The sequence below is a fragment of the Bacillus rossius genome, chromosome 3, assembly GCF_032445375.1.
Source record: "Bacillus rossius redtenbacheri isolate Brsri chromosome 3, Brsri_v3, whole genome shotgun sequence".
NCBI classification, from domain to species: Eukaryota; Metazoa; Arthropoda; class Insecta; order Phasmatodea; family Bacillidae; genus Bacillus; species Bacillus rossius.
Window position 1 is genome coordinate 4,269,089 of NC_086332.1, and position 16,765 is coordinate 4,285,853.

At 42.7% G+C, this 16,765-nt stretch overlaps 1 protein-coding gene across 1 annotated transcript; it reads right to left on the bottom strand.

Moving 5' to 3' along the window:
* Window positions 1–1,011: 1,011 nt before the first annotated feature.
* LOC134530117 (pancreatic triacylglycerol lipase-like) lies at window positions 1,012–16,659 on the bottom strand. The gene is made up of 7 exons (XM_063364722.1): window positions 16,533–16,659; window positions 13,145–13,250; window positions 10,636–10,772; window positions 7,713–7,961; window positions 3,960–4,142; window positions 2,178–2,334; window positions 1,012–1,223 (listed from the first exon to the last, which is right to left on the bottom strand). The coding sequence occupies exons 1-7, from the start codon at window positions 16,564–16,566 to the stop codon at window positions 1,154–1,156; spliced, it is 936 nt and encodes a 311-aa protein (XP_063220792.1). The 5' UTR covers window positions 16,567–16,659; the 3' UTR covers window positions 1,012–1,153.
* Window positions 16,660–16,765: the final 106 nt, after the last annotated feature.

Sequence of the window (16,765 nt, forward strand, 5' to 3'; positions counted from 1 at the left end):
GAACACAGCGAGCGCAGCGCCCCGTGTGGTCGGAGCTAGACAGCCGAGACACCGCTCAGTCGACGATGTCGCCCGAACCGCGCCAAAACTCCCGGCTAAATTGTAATCATCCTTGCTTAATGCGCCATAAAATTAATCCAGCCGCAGCAAGGACCCCATTTTACACACGACCTATCTCGTCCCGACTTGCTCTTCCGCCGGAAATGGCGTAACGCGGTTATGCCCGCCCATCCAATCTCAGTCTCTCCTCCCCCTTCCTCCCCCACAACCAGGTCGGGGGCTCATTTATTATTGACTTTCTGGCTGTAACGTTCCGATAGCGGGAGGGGAAATCACACTTCCCGTTTTAATTGCAGCTTGGATCTAATTATGGGTGGCAATTAATTAACACACAAAACAGGAATGGGGGTTTGTGTTTCGGGAAAAGGGAGGGGGGATGTTGTTTATAATTTTACGTTACGTTGCCATTGTTTTTGCCGTTGTTCGTGGGGTCTGATTTCCGTTCGCCTGACGTATGTACACACAATGCGCCGTAATTAATGAAGACAGTATTTTTATCGCTGTGCTTTGGCGAAAAAAAAGGGACTTCTTTCTCCCGAAGCTGCTATTACAATTGATTCTCTATACTAGGCTGGATGTGAGGCATGTATTTGTAACATATATTTTAAATTCAATCGTAAATATTGTGTAAAGTTTCGTAATTAATAATTAAATTATGATTTTATATATCGTGGGCTTAGTGGAAAAAGTTGGTAAGTCCACTTTTTTTGTAAAAATGAGTTAATTTCACAGATGAAGTTGTAAGGGCAATATCTTCGCCAAGAAAACGTTTGGAAGTCCAAATAATGAATGATTGTGGACGTTTTCTTCTAGCTTTATTTCGGCAAGTCAATTATAACGCTATTCTAGGCAACCAAAACTTGGTAAGTGAACTAACAGTCTTTCTCCAGAAATTGGACTTACCGACTTTTTCCACTAAGCCCACGATATTATAAATAATACTCTTGGAGGTTACATATTATTCAGTCATTTTAATTCAAAAATTTATACAGTAAATTACAAACAATTTTGTCCAATTGATGTGAAAAGTATAGAAGTGTATGCACAATGTACTCTTTATTTATAAGAACAGACTGAGTGCCGAACAGACGTGTTACGCTCCCGTCTTGCCCAAAGCGAAAGGCGAAGATCTTCCGGTCTTCAGGAAGAAGGTTCCAGACGCACTGCAAAGAGAAACGTCACAGATTAACACCAGCATTCAACCATAGATTAGAGAAAGTTACAGATGGAGAAATAAGCTCTGAGCACTGTGGCCAGTTTGATCACGTAAGAGAGGTTGGCCGGTCTGGTAAATGTGGAGGTTGGCCGGTCTGGTGAATGTGGAGGTTGGCCGGTCTGGTAAATGTGGAGGTTGGCCGGTCTGGTAAATGTGGAGGTTGGCTGGTCTGGTAAATGTGGAGGTTGGCCGGTCTGGTAAATGTGGTGGTTGGCCGGTCTGGTAAATGTGGAGGTTGGCCGGTCTGGTAAATGTGGAGGTTGGCCAGTCTGGTAAATGTGGAGGTTGGCCGGTCTGGTAAATGTGGTGGTTGGCCGGTCTGGTAAATGTGGAGGTTGGCCGGTCTGGTGAATGTGGAGGTTGGCCGGTCTGGTAAATGTGGAGGTTGGCCGGTCTGGTGAATGTGGAGGTTGGCCGGTCTGGTAAATGTGGAGGTTGGCCGGTCTGGTAAATTGGAGGTTGGCCGGTCTGGTGAATGTGAAGGTTGGCCGGTCTGGTAAATGTGGAGGTTGGCCGGTCTGGTAAATGTGGAGGTTGGCCGGTCTGATAAATGAGGAGGTTGGCCGGTCTGGTAAATGTGGTGGTTGGCCGGTCTGGTGAATGTGGAGGGTGGCCGGTCTGGTGAATGTGGTGGGTGGCCGGTCTGGTGAATGTGGAGAGTGGCCGGTCTGGTGAATGTGGAGGGTGGCCGTTCTGGTGAATGTGGAGGGTGGCAGGTCTGGTGAATGTGGAGGTTGGCCGGTCTAGTAAATGTGGAGGTTGGCCGGTCTGGTAAATGTGGTGGTTGGCCGGTCTGGTAAATGTAGAGGTTGACCAGTCTGGTGAATGTGGAGGGTGGCCGGTCTGGTGAATGTGGAGGGTGGCCGGTCTGGTAAATGTGGAGGATCGCAGGGGCTCTCACCTGGAGGGCGTCTTGTCGCCCATGACGGTCTCCGCATTGTTGGAGCACCGGTTGGCCGAGAAGGTGGACCAGCTGCCGCACTGCCGGCTCCAGAAGCCGCTGCCCGTCGTGATGGACTCGGCGAAGAACTCGTTGGCCCGCCCGTGACTGCACGCCACTGGAACCACACGCCAAGCACGTGGTGAGCCGGCTATCCGGCGGGGACGCACCACAACGCCGAAATGCCAAATTGACCACAACGCCGACAGCTAGAAAAAAACTGCTGTGTACGACAACGCCGAATTACCACAGCGCCGAAAAATGTCATTGCAGGACTGCCACAAAGGTTAGGTTAGGTTTGGTTAGGGTAGGTTAGGTTAGGTTAGGTTTGATTATGGTATTTCGGCGTTAAGGTACATTTAAGAAACACACACAATTTCATTCAGTTGTTATTTCGGCGTTGTGGTAATCCAGCGTTGTGGTACACAGCAGTTTTCTAGCTGTCGGCGTTGTGGTCAATTTTGACATTCGGCGTTATGGTATTTCGGCGTTGTGGTAACGACCCCCATCCGGCCATCCGGCCATCCACGTCTGCTGCCGTGCGCGTGTCTGACGGGTGGGGCGGTGACGATTGCTAAATACGTGTTAGCCAGGGCGTTGTTGAAGTTACACTTCTTTGGGCACGTTGTGAAAAAAAAAATTATGAGAGTGAATGTTTCACGATGCGCGTGCACTTTTCAACGAAATTTTTCACAGGATGAAAATAAAAATTATACATACCTGCTGACTATCCAGAGATATATTGCCCCCCCCCCCCAGAACCACCGCGAGTATCCCCGCCCCCCCCCCCCCTTGAGAATCCAGCAAGTATAGGAATAAGCAGAGTGTGACAAGTGTCAGAAGTGCAAGGAGTCATCGTGAACCGAGACATTCAGAAGCGAACTGCTCTGTGTACCGCGCACGCCAGAAAAGCAGATGTGCATGATCCCCCAAGTTGTTGCCCGCGGAAATTTCTATTGGGGGGGAAGCAGGGGGGTGTCCCGCTCGGCCTGACAGTGTGAGCGTGGTTTCAACCAACACAAGTCATCTCGTATGCTGTGTACCGCCCATATCTGGACTATTTGCGCATAATAAGAAGGAATTTTTTTTGACGTGACAACGTCTAATAAATCGATGAACGCCGGCGAACGAAAAAGTGTCCCGTTGCGCACATTTTTCCGTTGCGCACATTTTTCCGTTACGCTCATGTACGCTTGCGGCGCATCTATCTCTCTCCCACTCGATTGAAACTAACTTCGATTAGACTTTTTCGAGGCACATTAAACTTGAAACACTCCCATTCGTTTCCTACTTTTCCTATCATCGTCCTATCCTTAACAGAATAACACAGATTGGAAGAAGTTAAATAGCAAACATGTATGAAAGTTATAGTTAAAATAATCTGTTCGTTAAAGTAATAAACATATTTGAATTAATGAGTGCAAATAAAAGAAAATTTATCAATTAAATTGTAGATTTCATTTCACTCCTTCTTTGTATCCATACAAAATAGTGATAATTCAGTAAAATGATTCAATTTTATTCATAAAAGTATGCAATCATTTCATGAATGTTTTGTTATGACGTTGTCACGTTAAACTATCGTCCGTAAACGACTTTACAGACAACCAAATTTTTTTAAATAGCCGGAAAGTTTCCCGTGTAAGATGTAGTTGAGACATCAGTTCCCGTCGTACGGGAGCGCGGGGGAGTGCACGCCGCTGACGGGACCCGGCCGGCGGAGAGACTGCCCGAGGCACTCACCCGCAGAGCAGCCGGGCTGCACCATGCGCCCGCCGTTGGGGTAGAAGTCGGCGTGTCCCAGCGGGTCGGACCAGCCCAGGGCGCCGGCGTCCGTGTGGATCACCTCCACGAAGTGCCCGTCCGTCTTGTCCAGGCGTCCGGCCGCCGCCACCGTGCCGAAGCCGGGGGCCGCCGGGTCCAGACCTGGTCCACACAGACCCAGGTCCACCACACGCCAAGCTGCTGGCTCGTCACATGATTGTATTGTGACACTCTTTACGAGTGTCCCTCCTCTCTTTCTTTTTTCCCCCTGTGTTTTTGTTTGTAGACGCGTGGGCGTGCATCGGTTCGTAGACGCGTTGCCTTTTCTGTGTGCGAACGTCGGTGTTTGTTGTAGTTTCTGCCTGGTGGCACCGCGCGGCGGGAGACTTTGCAAGTTCCTGAGTAGTTGCGGGTTTTTTTCGCGCGGCTGTTGGGTTGGCAACTGTGTGGTCAGCTGTGGGAGATGTGGTTTCTCTGGCGACTGCTGGGAGAAGGGTTTGGTCTTGTCGCCTCGGCCGCTTTGGTGTGACGAGGGAGAGGTGGTGTGAGAGTCGGTCGAGAGGGGTGAGCGAGACAAGTCTTGCCGTAAAAGAATTTGGGGAGCGCCAGCGAAGTCCACGAAAAGGTTAAAATGGGTTTGCTGTAGAACGTTTGGTGTAGAGGAGTGATCTACGAGAATCATCATGGAAGTGTGTTTATAGAGTCCGAGATTATGCAGCTTTTTTTTGTTTTGAAATACTATAATACGGATCTACGTAATACGTTTTGCTAATGTTGTGTGTTGGTAATGCAAGAGTATATATATATATGTAGTAACACCTAACATTCAAGTAGCCCAATTCACTACAGTGCCGTTTTCATTTTCAATTCACATTATTCACGTGACAGACAAAGATAAACAACATCTTGGAATCAACAGTTTCTGATACGATAACTGTTTTACCCATTCCAATTGAAAATTGCCCTTCTTTAAAAAGAACTGCATGTAATGTAACAGGAAGACCGTAAGTTGCTACATGTATAAGCGGCTAGAAAAAAAAAACATTTTGTGCAACACCTAACCTCGGAAAAGAATATATTCATGTGCTCTCATGTTTCAAATACACTACTTATCATACCAATCTCGGACAAAAATATTTAACGTAGTATTTTTTTTAAAAATGCAATTTTTATTTTCAACTACATTTCTTGACGCAAATCACACTTAGTTTACGCGCCCGCCGCTAGGATTCGTTGTAGAGCAGCTACGTCGACTATTGAATCATTTAAATAGCAGACCAAAATTTTATACTATATAATAAAACAGCTTCGATAAAAGCGGAAAAGACGAAAAAAATACATAATCCCGGCTTTGGATCGGATTTTTAAGTTATTTTATTAAAATATTGCCCATCTTGTTAAAATTCATAAAACAGTTAATACTAAAAAAAGTTCCCTTTGGCATTGTGAACTTTGGTTCGCGCCATGGCAGTACTGTGTTTACACATTTCCGTTCCATGCTACTTTCGTTCCATTCACGAAATTACTCCTTCCAATTGCCATATACCGTGGGCTAAGATGTTATGTAACGTACGCTGGGCTGCAGGTAAACACTCAATCAATTAATAAGTAAAAATTAAGGCCTTGGAAGCGTCAGCCCAGAAAACAAAACACCAGCAACAATAATCACAGAGATGCCCAGATGTCGTACAAAGGAATTTATTTATAACCTACTAGGAACTCTAGGAGGCTATGTGGATCGAGGATGAATAATAATGAAATAACAATACTGCTGGTTTGATTTATATAACTGCCCTTTTACTAAAATAATTTACTTAGTTTTTTCTTTTCTTTTATCTTTAACTTTTAAGTACACATGTATTAAAACATACTAATTACAAACAGGAGGGAGCCCCGGGGCAACAAAATACATATAAAAGTAAAACAATCATACATCTTGAACTTGACCCTGGTTTTAAGTGAGTTCGTAGGCTCAAAAGAAAGACAATTACATTTTGTTATTAATTTTCTTTTCAAATGAATTTATCTAAATCCTGTGTCCTGAAAACTGGCGGTCCTGGCACCGGAGGTTTCGGTAGATTAAAGTCCAGAATAAATCATTTTATGTAAAAACTTGTATGTCGACCGGAGAGGGGAGAAAACTTCTGACTGCATGAGCCCAATCAAGGACTGCTAATTTGGCAGTGAAGTTCCATTGTAATTTGGTGTCCAATTCTTGAACGTTATTCTTGCAGGCTAATCTTGCACCCCGCGTGTAACCAAAGTCCCAAATTGCTTAGACTGGTTAACAGGCGGCTAAGTCTGGGCAAGACTATGCCCAGGAAAAGGCAAAAAAAAGGTGGGGGGGGGGGGAATATGACGACCACTTACCCAAAGTAGCGGGGTAAAGTCACATAAGCTGGTTCCAGGAGTAGAGTAGGCAGCTCCCGGCGCGGAAGTCCGCGGAAGCCATGACGAGAAAAGAAGAAATAATTTAGATTTAAAAAAAAACTATTACGGGCAGCCAAATTTAAAAAAATAAGAAAATTAAGGCCTCTATGCCTTGACGTTGGCGACTACATGACGTAGTTTCGAGTCTTGGAAGTACTAGTGAAATTGACTCTCGTGAATCGCGACGCGTGGTCCGTAGCCACCAGATGCTGCCCGCCGAATCTTCGAAAATGGCATCGGTGCGCCTAATTAAAGGAAGTAACTGCCCCCATTCAAAGAAGGGGGGGGGGGGGGTGGTGAGGATCCGAAGGTGTCCGAAGATGCCCGAAGGGGCGAAGCAGACTGCAAAATGCTCGCCGCGCTCTCACGCGAGTCGCAGGCGAACTAAGATCGCAATCGCACTGCGACTGCTGCCACGGTCGATTGAGACAAGCTGTCTCTTATGGGAGGGATGAGTAGTGCGCTCTGGCGGCCAAGATGAGAATCTACCTGTAGGGTCACAGAAACGTCTGCTAGAGTGCACTGGTCACACTCGCAACCAGCGAGCAGAGCAAGGTTAGGGAATTTTCCGGCCGCTAGGCATCGCTGAGGGCTCTGTTGGACAAGGGCGTATGTCCTTGAAGAGACCATGTACCCTGCGCGAGTTCACTGGAGGTAGATGCTCCGGGTTGAAGTTCCCAGGAAGCCACAGGTGGGTGATGAGGGAAGGGGGGTCAGAACTTGCTAAGTCGCCTGGGAAAGGCGTCGTGTGGACCGTCCTGAGGCGTCGCCGAGGACTGGAATATGGTCCTCGACGTGCTGCCAAACAGCTTACCTATGCTTGCCTCCGAGAAATGAAAGTTGCCAGCGGAGGGCTTGGGGTAGCGTTCGCTAGCACGAAAAGTCATACTGTTACAGGGAGAAAACGTGATGCAAACCGCTGCCGAGATGCTGCGATCACCAAATGTCAGCAACCAGTATATAATTGGGCCTGCGAACAAGCGCAGGTGCACTGGGTTGCACAAGATTACGTCGGAGTGTACAGTAATGGAAACAAAATTAAATGAAATTAAAAATGCGAAATTATTTTCGTGGTATCCTTCTATAAAAATTAAAAATTAAATTCAAAATTCAAAATTTGTGCCCGAAAATTATGATAAACGGCACAGTTACGCAGTTTTTCACTTCTCAGAAAGTGTTCTAACATGCATTCTATGCTTTAACAAGGTCAATTTTAGAATAACGAACAATATAAATTGTAATAGCGTTAGGAATGTCGGCTCTCGCACAGTCCGGACGTACGAGCGCGAGCAGGGGGCTCACCTATGACGCGCGCCACCTTGCCGGCCTTGACCTTGCTGCTGGCGATGCCGGCGATGTGCGCGCCCAGGCTGTGGCCTGCTATCTGCACGCGGCCCAGGCTGGCGCCCTCATGCACCATGGCGTCAACCAGCTCGGCCAGCGTCTCGCCCACCACCAGCACCAGGCGGCGCGCGCTCACGTAGTTGCTGGCCGCGCCCACCGACCAGTCCACCATCACGATGTTGTAGTCGCCGCCCGACCGCACGTAGGCTGCGGGCCACCTCATACCTCGTACCTCATGCACTCTGCCGCGGGAAGCCTTATTTTCACAGACGAGAGAGCCAAAACCCCCCAAGTTCCCCGAAGTTCGTGCTCGCTTTTCCCCCGTATCTTTAATGTAACTATCCTAACCAAATCAACCGTCCACAATGTTTTAAAGTATTTATAATGTAGATAACCTATCCTAATATACCATTAGTATCCTTTTATCAACACTGCCATATTTATTTACAATGAACAAAAAAAAACCGAAGATGCACGATCGGGCGTTTGGCTCTCTCGTCTGTGAAAAGATGGCTTCCCCTTTGCCACCACACCACCCATGGTCTGTCGATGGTGTCCTTATTTATGTGAAACTTCTTTGGGCTCGTAAGAGATTAAAATTTCAATGGTTTGTTTTAATGCATTTTTTTTTTGTGAAACGTTTCCCACGCGAAAAGGATAAAGAATAGGTACTTGGCCAAAGAGAAATAACGTGAGCTCTAAGATACTTATATACATCGCTGGGCTCGTTTTCGTTTCCTACTTTTTTGCAATGATTCATCTTCCGCCCAAACAAAACAGAATCGAGATAATATAAATGAACTAAGGAATGCGAGAGAGAGAGAGAGAAGAGAGAGAGAGAGAGAGAGAGCATGCACTTGTTTCAGAAAATAGATAGGTATAGTTATCCTGTACAGTCTGCTGTGGATGCCTTGAATTTTATGTTTGCTACCAGCACGCTCGCGTTCCTCCTTGTTCAACGAGCAGCGTAGAGAGCGCTGTTGAGACATTTCCTGCATTTCCCGCATAGATAATTAGTGCTACCTGTAATGACTTTTATGTTTCATTCAGAAATTTGGCGTGTTCCAAATGATAGAAATGTTTGGGAAAAACAGTAACACGCACAGTTTATCTTTATGGTGTGACTATTCAACAGTGAGTAATATTTATTGTTAATTAATCATAATTTACTTTTCAATAAATATGGTTATCCTAAGAAGTTATTTGAAGTGAGTAATAAATTTGTTAATTAATGTATTAATTTATTATTATTTTAATCAAATTTTTAATATTGTTATGATTTACCGCGGGTTCGTAAAGGATAGCCCAATTAAAGATTTTATTACACTACACAGTTTTATTTATTGTCACTAATTATGTCACTTACAAAAATCTTCTAAAATGCCAAATAATTAATTACACTTAAAGAAATGTCTATTCCCCAGTCACTCGTTCCACACACCTCGCTGGGCCGCACCTCTGGCGCAACTCTCACCGCAGCACCCCTCGTGGGTCTCCGCCGCGGGACTCCGTCACCGCACTCCGCCGCCGCCGACGCACTTCCCCTTCGCCGAGGATCCGCTCGACGCCTCACTCGCAACTTCGCTCGGGACTCCGTCGCGCCCGCGACTCTATCGCCCGGAAGCTCCGCCACGGGAAAACTCCCGACTCCACTCACTCACTCCCTGCCCTGGAACCTTCGTCCAAAGGACTTCGCCACTCTGCCGCACCCGCGGCACTATCGCCCGGAAACTCCGCCGCGGGAGAACTCCCGACTGAATACTCCGAACTGACTCTCTCCCCTGACGTCCTCGGGCATATATATAGGCCCCGGCGCAATTCCAGAACTCACGAGAGCGGTCGGGGTCAGTCGCGTCATCGCGAGCCGTCCCGACGGCAGAAATCTCTCGAAAACACTTGTCGGCGGCTCGCGTAACTCCGCAGCTGTCAGGATTCGGATGTCAAACTAACAGCGCCGCGCGGGGGGAGCGGAGGGCTGGAGGGAGGTAATGCGGCAACCCAGGTGCGCACAGCACATCTCATGTTACGGCGGCATGTGATGTGGCCCAGCTAGCTCTGCACCTGCGCGTGACGTGGCCTTGCTAGCATTCGTAACAATATATACAAAAAAGTTAGGTTTATAAAATACTCGAAAAAGAAATGGAAATGAAAGCCATAAAACCCCGCACTGTGTTAGTTTTAGAAATCGTTTTTTTTTTCTATATTTTTTTCTGTCTGCCGTTTTACCCCTTACGATATAGCCTACTTAGGAGTCGAGGTAGAATTGCCGAAGAAGTTTCACTCATATAACGTTACTAAGATACACCCGCTCTTTTTTACATTTATTTTACCTTTGATAATCATATTAATATAAATATGTGATTGTTACTCAATTTTACAAAAAACAATATATTTTATATATGTACAATATATATTTTGTTCAGTTTTTTTAGTGCAAACAGATAACTAATTCTATAGTACCAATAAATAAGAGATTATCCCGCCAAACCAAATGTTAAATTATTATTAATGATATTATTGTAAAATATTTTCATTATCTAGATATTAAATTAGGTAAAATTGAATAACATATTTAGCCCTTTTTTGTTTTTACGCAATTTTAATATAGTATAGTGTATTAACTACTACATAATATTATACTAAGTATATAATTTCTAATGTTCATATCAAATTCAACTTTGGATATTACAACTTGTGTGCAGCCTTTTACCAATGAAAGGATGGTTTACACACAAGTAACATTTAGACATAGGAAGACTGAGAGATAGGATTACACAATTAGTTTTAAAGCTATGATTACTGAAACTCACAACATCGATACAAATATGTAGGCACAATATTATTTAATCGATAAATATATGAACACAGTGGCCCTCCATACCTTCTCTGATGCTGTCAAGATGTTCGGCAGAGTTCTGCCAGCCGTGTACGACAATTTTGGTTTCTCGGCTTGCGACGAAATTTTTGACTGCTCTCAGATTGGCTGCAGTAATGACGACCGGTGAGTTCGGATTGGACCTAAGCAAAAACATTATTAAATTTAAAAAAATTGGTTGTCTGTAAAGTCGGTTTACGGACGATAGTTTAACGTGACATAACAAAACATTAATGAAATGATTGCATAGTTTTATGAATAAAATGGAATCTTTTTTTAAAAAATTGTATTATCACTATTTTGTATGGATACTAAGAAGGAGTGAAATTAAATCTACAATTTAATTGATAAATTTTCTTTTATTTGCACTTATTAATTCAAATATTTTTTAATACTGTAACGAAGAGATTATTTTAACTTTAACTTTTATACATGTTTGCTATTTAACTTCTTCCAATATGTGTTATTCTGTTAAGGATAGGACGATGATAGGAAAAGTAGGAAACGAATGGGAGTGTTTCAAGTTTAATGTGCCTCGAAAAAGTCAAATCGATGATTGTTCCAATCGAATGGAAGAGAGATAGATGCGGCGCAAGCGTACAATGAGAGTAACGGGACAAAGCGTAACGGGAAAATGAATCATCCTTTTTCGTGCCTGCAGCCGGCGTTCATCGATTTATTAGACGTTGTCACGTCAAATATTTATCTCTATACAAGTTGAAGTACCCGGTGTTGCGCGGGCTAAACGTATCATCATTATAAGGAACATCACTACTAAGTTTAAAGTCTGTAGGACATACACTTGAAAAACGAGAAATTTTAATTTTAAAGTCCCATCGATTGGGCAACCTCGGTGCATCATGGCTACGCAACAGCAAAACCGGGACAACAAACTTCGGCTTCATTTAGCGGGAAGGCAGGCAACCCCTAGGCAAGACGTGACGAATGCATCAAACGATAGCGCGTTTCAAATTTGAGGAAACACATCATCTATTGACGGAAGTTCTAAACTATTATACAAGTAGATAACTTTTAAGTTTAGTGAGGCTAAAATAAAACTAAATAACAATTCATGTTATCTGTCTCGTGAACGAGACTGAATACCTTAGCACATTTCAGAACCTTAGCACGTGTGTTTTTAAGTTTTGGCCCAATACATTCACTAATCATCTCAAAATAAATCTCTTGATGGGTTGGAAACATGACTTAAGTGACCAAAAATAGTGGCTATTACTCAAGATAACGAGACAAAAAAATTGTCAGATTACGATCACGCGCTTTACTGGTGCGATATATCTCCAAACACTTAAAAACACTATCTACGTGAATGTCAGAGTTCTCACGGTATCGTTCGACACGAAATGAAGGAAAAAAGAGCAGATAACTTTGGTTTGTACCCTTCTGAGGAGAAGGTGATACAACTTCATCGTTATTGTGGTGCGCAAGTACTCGCCAGTGATGTGTAGACATCTAACCTCGGTAACGAGAAGATTCATGTGTTCTCATGTTGCAAATAAATTTATAATACGAAACTTGGACACGAAATTTAACGTAGAATTCTTAAAAACAATGTTGAGCTTGATAAATGTACGAAGATATTCATTTTGTAAGAAAAAAAAAGGGTAAAGTCTCCCTTTTTTTTATTAAATTGAACTATAATTCTGTTTACACACACGAAATGAATCACGTGGCGCGGTTTCTGAGACTTCTGCGCAGACGCAGCACCATTGCCCATGTCGCATCCCGAGGGCTGAGATGTTCCAAGATGCTTGCACTTCAAAAATAATGTAGAGGGTTGTGGAGTCTATCCTGGAGGTCATCGAAAGCGCGAATTTTTCCGGTCTCTATTTATAACATATGAAAACGACAGGGTTCTTTTTCGCTTGCCTCCACGTTCACCTGACATAACGCCATGCGTTTTTTCTTCCTTTTGGGGCTTTATAAAAGATCGTGTCTACGTTCCGCCGCTACCTAATGATGTGCTAGAGACACGGAGTTGAAGAGGCTACTGCTTCCATTAACTCCGGACTTGTTAACCAAAGTTAAGGCTGGATGTGTGGATTGTAACTAAAGATGCACATACTTGAACGGTTGTAAGAAAAACTAGGTTAGTTTATCTTCAATTTGAAGTGTGATTTGTTGTGAATAGTATACATTAAACTGTTATAATTAGGGACACCTGTATTTCGCGAATACATTTCGTGTCAAGGTATTTCACAAAACACTGTAGATTTTTCTAAGAGTCATGGCAAATTGTAAGGGTGCAGCAGTACGGTGACCACATTCTCATTGGCCCCGTCAAGAGCGGGACGACACCTCTCACCGACCTCAGCCGATAGCCACAGGAGAAAAGTTACAGTATTTTGTGAAATACCTCGACACGAAATGTATTCGCGAAATACAGGCGTCCCTAGATAACGTATAATTGAAACTGTGTTCCCGGCTGGGGTTGAGCGCCAGTCGGAGACGTGGCTGACGTCGCTGTGGGCTGGAAGGCGCCTGCCCCGGGTCTCACTTGGTGTACAGCTTGAAGGACGTCCCTGCGGTGTCCCGGTCGCTGGGCTCGGCGCTGCTATTGGTGCCGAGCGAGCCAATCACAGCGCCGCTGCAGCCGGCCGCCGCTGGAACACAGTTCTTTCAATTAACTTGGCTAGCAGCCTGGCGGGAAACGACTATAGTCGCCCCCCTATCAACCAGTTATGCCCAAAACCCCCAATGCGGACAAATATGTCCAAGTGCCCGCCCTTGCTTAGTAGATACTTTCTACTCTTCCAACTCTTCTTCCTGAGCCATCCTTCTATTCCCGTAGCCAACCAACGTGTAATTAATGCATGAAATATTGAATCCCGCATGTCACAGCCCAGGGTTTTTCCTGTGTCTATGAAGGTTTTACCTGGGCCCAACTTATCTAGTTTTAGTCTAGTATAGTCAGTGAGGGGAGTTAGTCATGGCTGGCCAATCCCCCTCCTAGCACATGAAGCATGCTCCCTCTCCCGCATGGCTTAAACCCTGCATGATTAGAGCGTATAGGCTTCGGCCTGAGACGCACTTAGTCTCCCTCCCTAACCCGGGACCCTCCCCAACTCACTTAGTTTTTAATTTAGGTTAGGAAATTTAAAAAGAAAATGCTGGAACAAGCCCGAGGCAGCTCCAGTCACGGGACCTCGCGGCTCTGTCGACCTGGCGTCTTCAGCTCAGGGTGTCCACAGTTAGTACTTTCCTACTACATCTAGTACTTTTGTAAGTTGTTTAGTAGTCTAGTACATTTACGCTCAGATCTAGAACTTTTTTCTTTAATATAATAATATTACAGCAACTCCAATATTTTTCATTATTAAGCGTAATTATTTTTAAAAACTATGGAATGTATGTGTGTGTGGTGTGATATTTAAGTTCGAGCATTGCAATGTCATAACAACTTCTTAAATTGTTAAAACCATATCAAATCATAATTTAGTACTTTTTTTTCAAATCTAGTACTTTTTTTTCGCCTAAGTTGGTACTAAATAATTTTTTTTCCTTGTGGACACCCTGCTTCAGTTGTGCGAGACACACCGCCCTGTGTGTTAAGGCCCCCGCCTACCCGGCCACACACACGGTGCGCGATTAGCTTCAGGGAAAACAACGCGATTTGAAAACTACTCGTGATATCAGAGTGGGGTCTACTTTCGAAAAGCATTTAAGAGTTCGCTGAGGGTCGAAAAGTACTTTTGATTTCGGATTAAGTTTTTAAGCTGTATTTTTTGAAGTGTTTAACATGGCTAAAACGCATGTTTTCAGAGTAATTTTTAGGCTTAAAACAACCAGTACAGATTCTTGAAAGCACTTAAGGGACTTGCATTACACCTTTATCGTCATTTCTCCGCCATATATTGTTACGGTCACCGCTCAAATTTCACAGTTGTCCTGTGACGACAAGAAGACTGCGCGCTAGTCCAGAGGCGACACCGCGCTAGAAGCACCAGCGAGCGTCGCGCTTATCATCCCGCCTCACCAACACTTACACCCCTGACGAGGCGGGCCCCTTAACACTGAAAGTATTATATTCTACACCACCGTATTAAGTTTTAATATATATTTGCATATTTACAATTGGTTTTATTTTCTAAGATCATTAAAAAATGTATATTTCCTTTATTATTACCTACACCTAGCTGTAGTCAATTGAAAAAAAAATCAATTTTAAACACTATTTATTATTTCACAGGAGAAAATATTTGTAGAAGTCGGTCACCATTAATTATAAGGTATTCCATTTAATTATGTGCTGTGCTCAGACATAGCCAAAACACTTATAATATTTTAATGTATTTGTACAACACGTCAAGATGATAATTCTTTAAATTTTCTTTATGTCGCGATGGAAAATCTTAATTTGATTAATACTAAACCTCACTTGCGTCAACAAAATATTTACTGAGTTGTATTCCACGTTATGATTATATATATATATATATATATATATATATATATATATATATATATATAAAATTCGATGTGTGTGTGTGTGTTCCTATAATCCACTCTGCAGCCAAAACTGCACATAGCAGGCGAATGTTTGTGTGTGTGGTAGTAGCCCTGAGTCTCCCATCATTAGAGACTGGAAAAATTCGCGCTTTCGATGACCTCTAGGATAGACTCCACAACCCTCTACATACTCAGGCAAATGCCACTTGCTCATTGGCTACTGACTCGTGACACTTGTCAACTGGGACGCTTGCGATTCGATACTTTTTTGGTTGAAGGTTTCCCATTGGCTAAAATTCCTTCAGATAAACTGTAAGCCAATCACAGAAGCAATATAAATGTAGAGTTGTTTGGATTCTAGCGTATCGTGAAATGAATACGCGAATTTTTCCGGTCTCTACCCATCATGCATTATGGTGGATGCGCGCTGGCAGCTATAAGTGTGTGGAATATATGGGACGCAAATGCTTCAATTGATTTTTCATAAGAAAAAGTGAGCTAATAAAATATATTTGTGTATGCACCAGACAACAAAATATCTAATGTAGTGTATAAGAATGTCATTAAAAAAAAAATTGAGTACATATTTGTGTTTGCTTGGAAAGATATTTATATTAAATATAATAATAAACAAAATAAAAAAGTTTTTAAAATATGTGTTTTATACAAAACAAATTGTATTAGATATTCATAATTAAATGTACGACCAAAAAAAAACAGCGAAGCGGGTATTTGCAGCTAGTATATATACATATAGACATCTTGTGCGTGAAAATACTATATATGTATATACATATATGTGTGAGTGTGCGCGTGTGTGTGCGTGCGTGATATACTATATATATATGACGTTTCTAATATTGCTAAGATTTTAAAACCTTTTGTTATTTTTAATAACTTAATGGATTTATTTATAATTTGGACATCAGAAAAATCGATAATTTGTCAAGAACTGTGAAAATCCAGATTCACAATCGAGATTAACCTTAAACTTCAGTTAATTAACCCGTTTAACCAACTGAATACTTTACTTTTACTCATTATACACACTAATCTGTTAGCAATGACAGAAACACTGAATTGAAGTAGGGTGAAATTTGTACATGAATGTATTGTGCACATTTAGAATCCTAAAATATTAATAAAAACAAAATATTTAAAATGCCCACTGTGTCGCAGTTTTCACTCTAGTTTACAAGAAAACTAATAATTACACCATGCAATAGGTAAACTTAAAATTGATACACATACATAACCGAAATTGTTAAGTAGGGCCTACTAGTTTTAATATGGCAGGGAGTCACTGTATTCCACGAAAAAAAAAAAAAACAAATTGAAAATAAATACTAACTAAATGTACCTCTCCGAATATTAATTATATTAATTATACAAAATTAAAATTACCCAAAGGCTTATAATTTGAATGCGATAATTACCTGCAGCCAAGCACAGTATAGACCAATAGGACATTATACACTTAATTCAGACACAGCCAAAGTCACACTTGTTTAATGAGCACACAATGGTTACAGAATTGCGTATTTATAGTTTATTTTTTAATCTACGGTTGTGTTATCGGCCTAACATTTTTAAATTATTTATTGACCTTGGGATTTTCTAAAGAGCATCATATTTTGAAACGCACTCACTTTGTTTACTCCGATCGTGT

Bases quoted from the DNA above. Each gene is read 5' to 3' on its own strand.
- LOC134530117 (XM_063364722.1), bottom strand. From the start codon at position 16,566: ATGTCCTATTGGTCTATACTGTGCTTGGCTGCAG. The intron at 2,335-3,959 runs GTGAGTGCCTCG...GTGTGGTTCCAG, and splicing joins GCAGCCCGGCTGCTCTGCGG to TGGCGTGCAGTCACGGGCGG. The intron at 1,224-2,177 runs GTGAGAGCCCCT...TTCTCTTTGCAG, and splicing joins GGCGACAAGACGCCCTCCAG to TGCGTCTGGAACCTTCTTCC.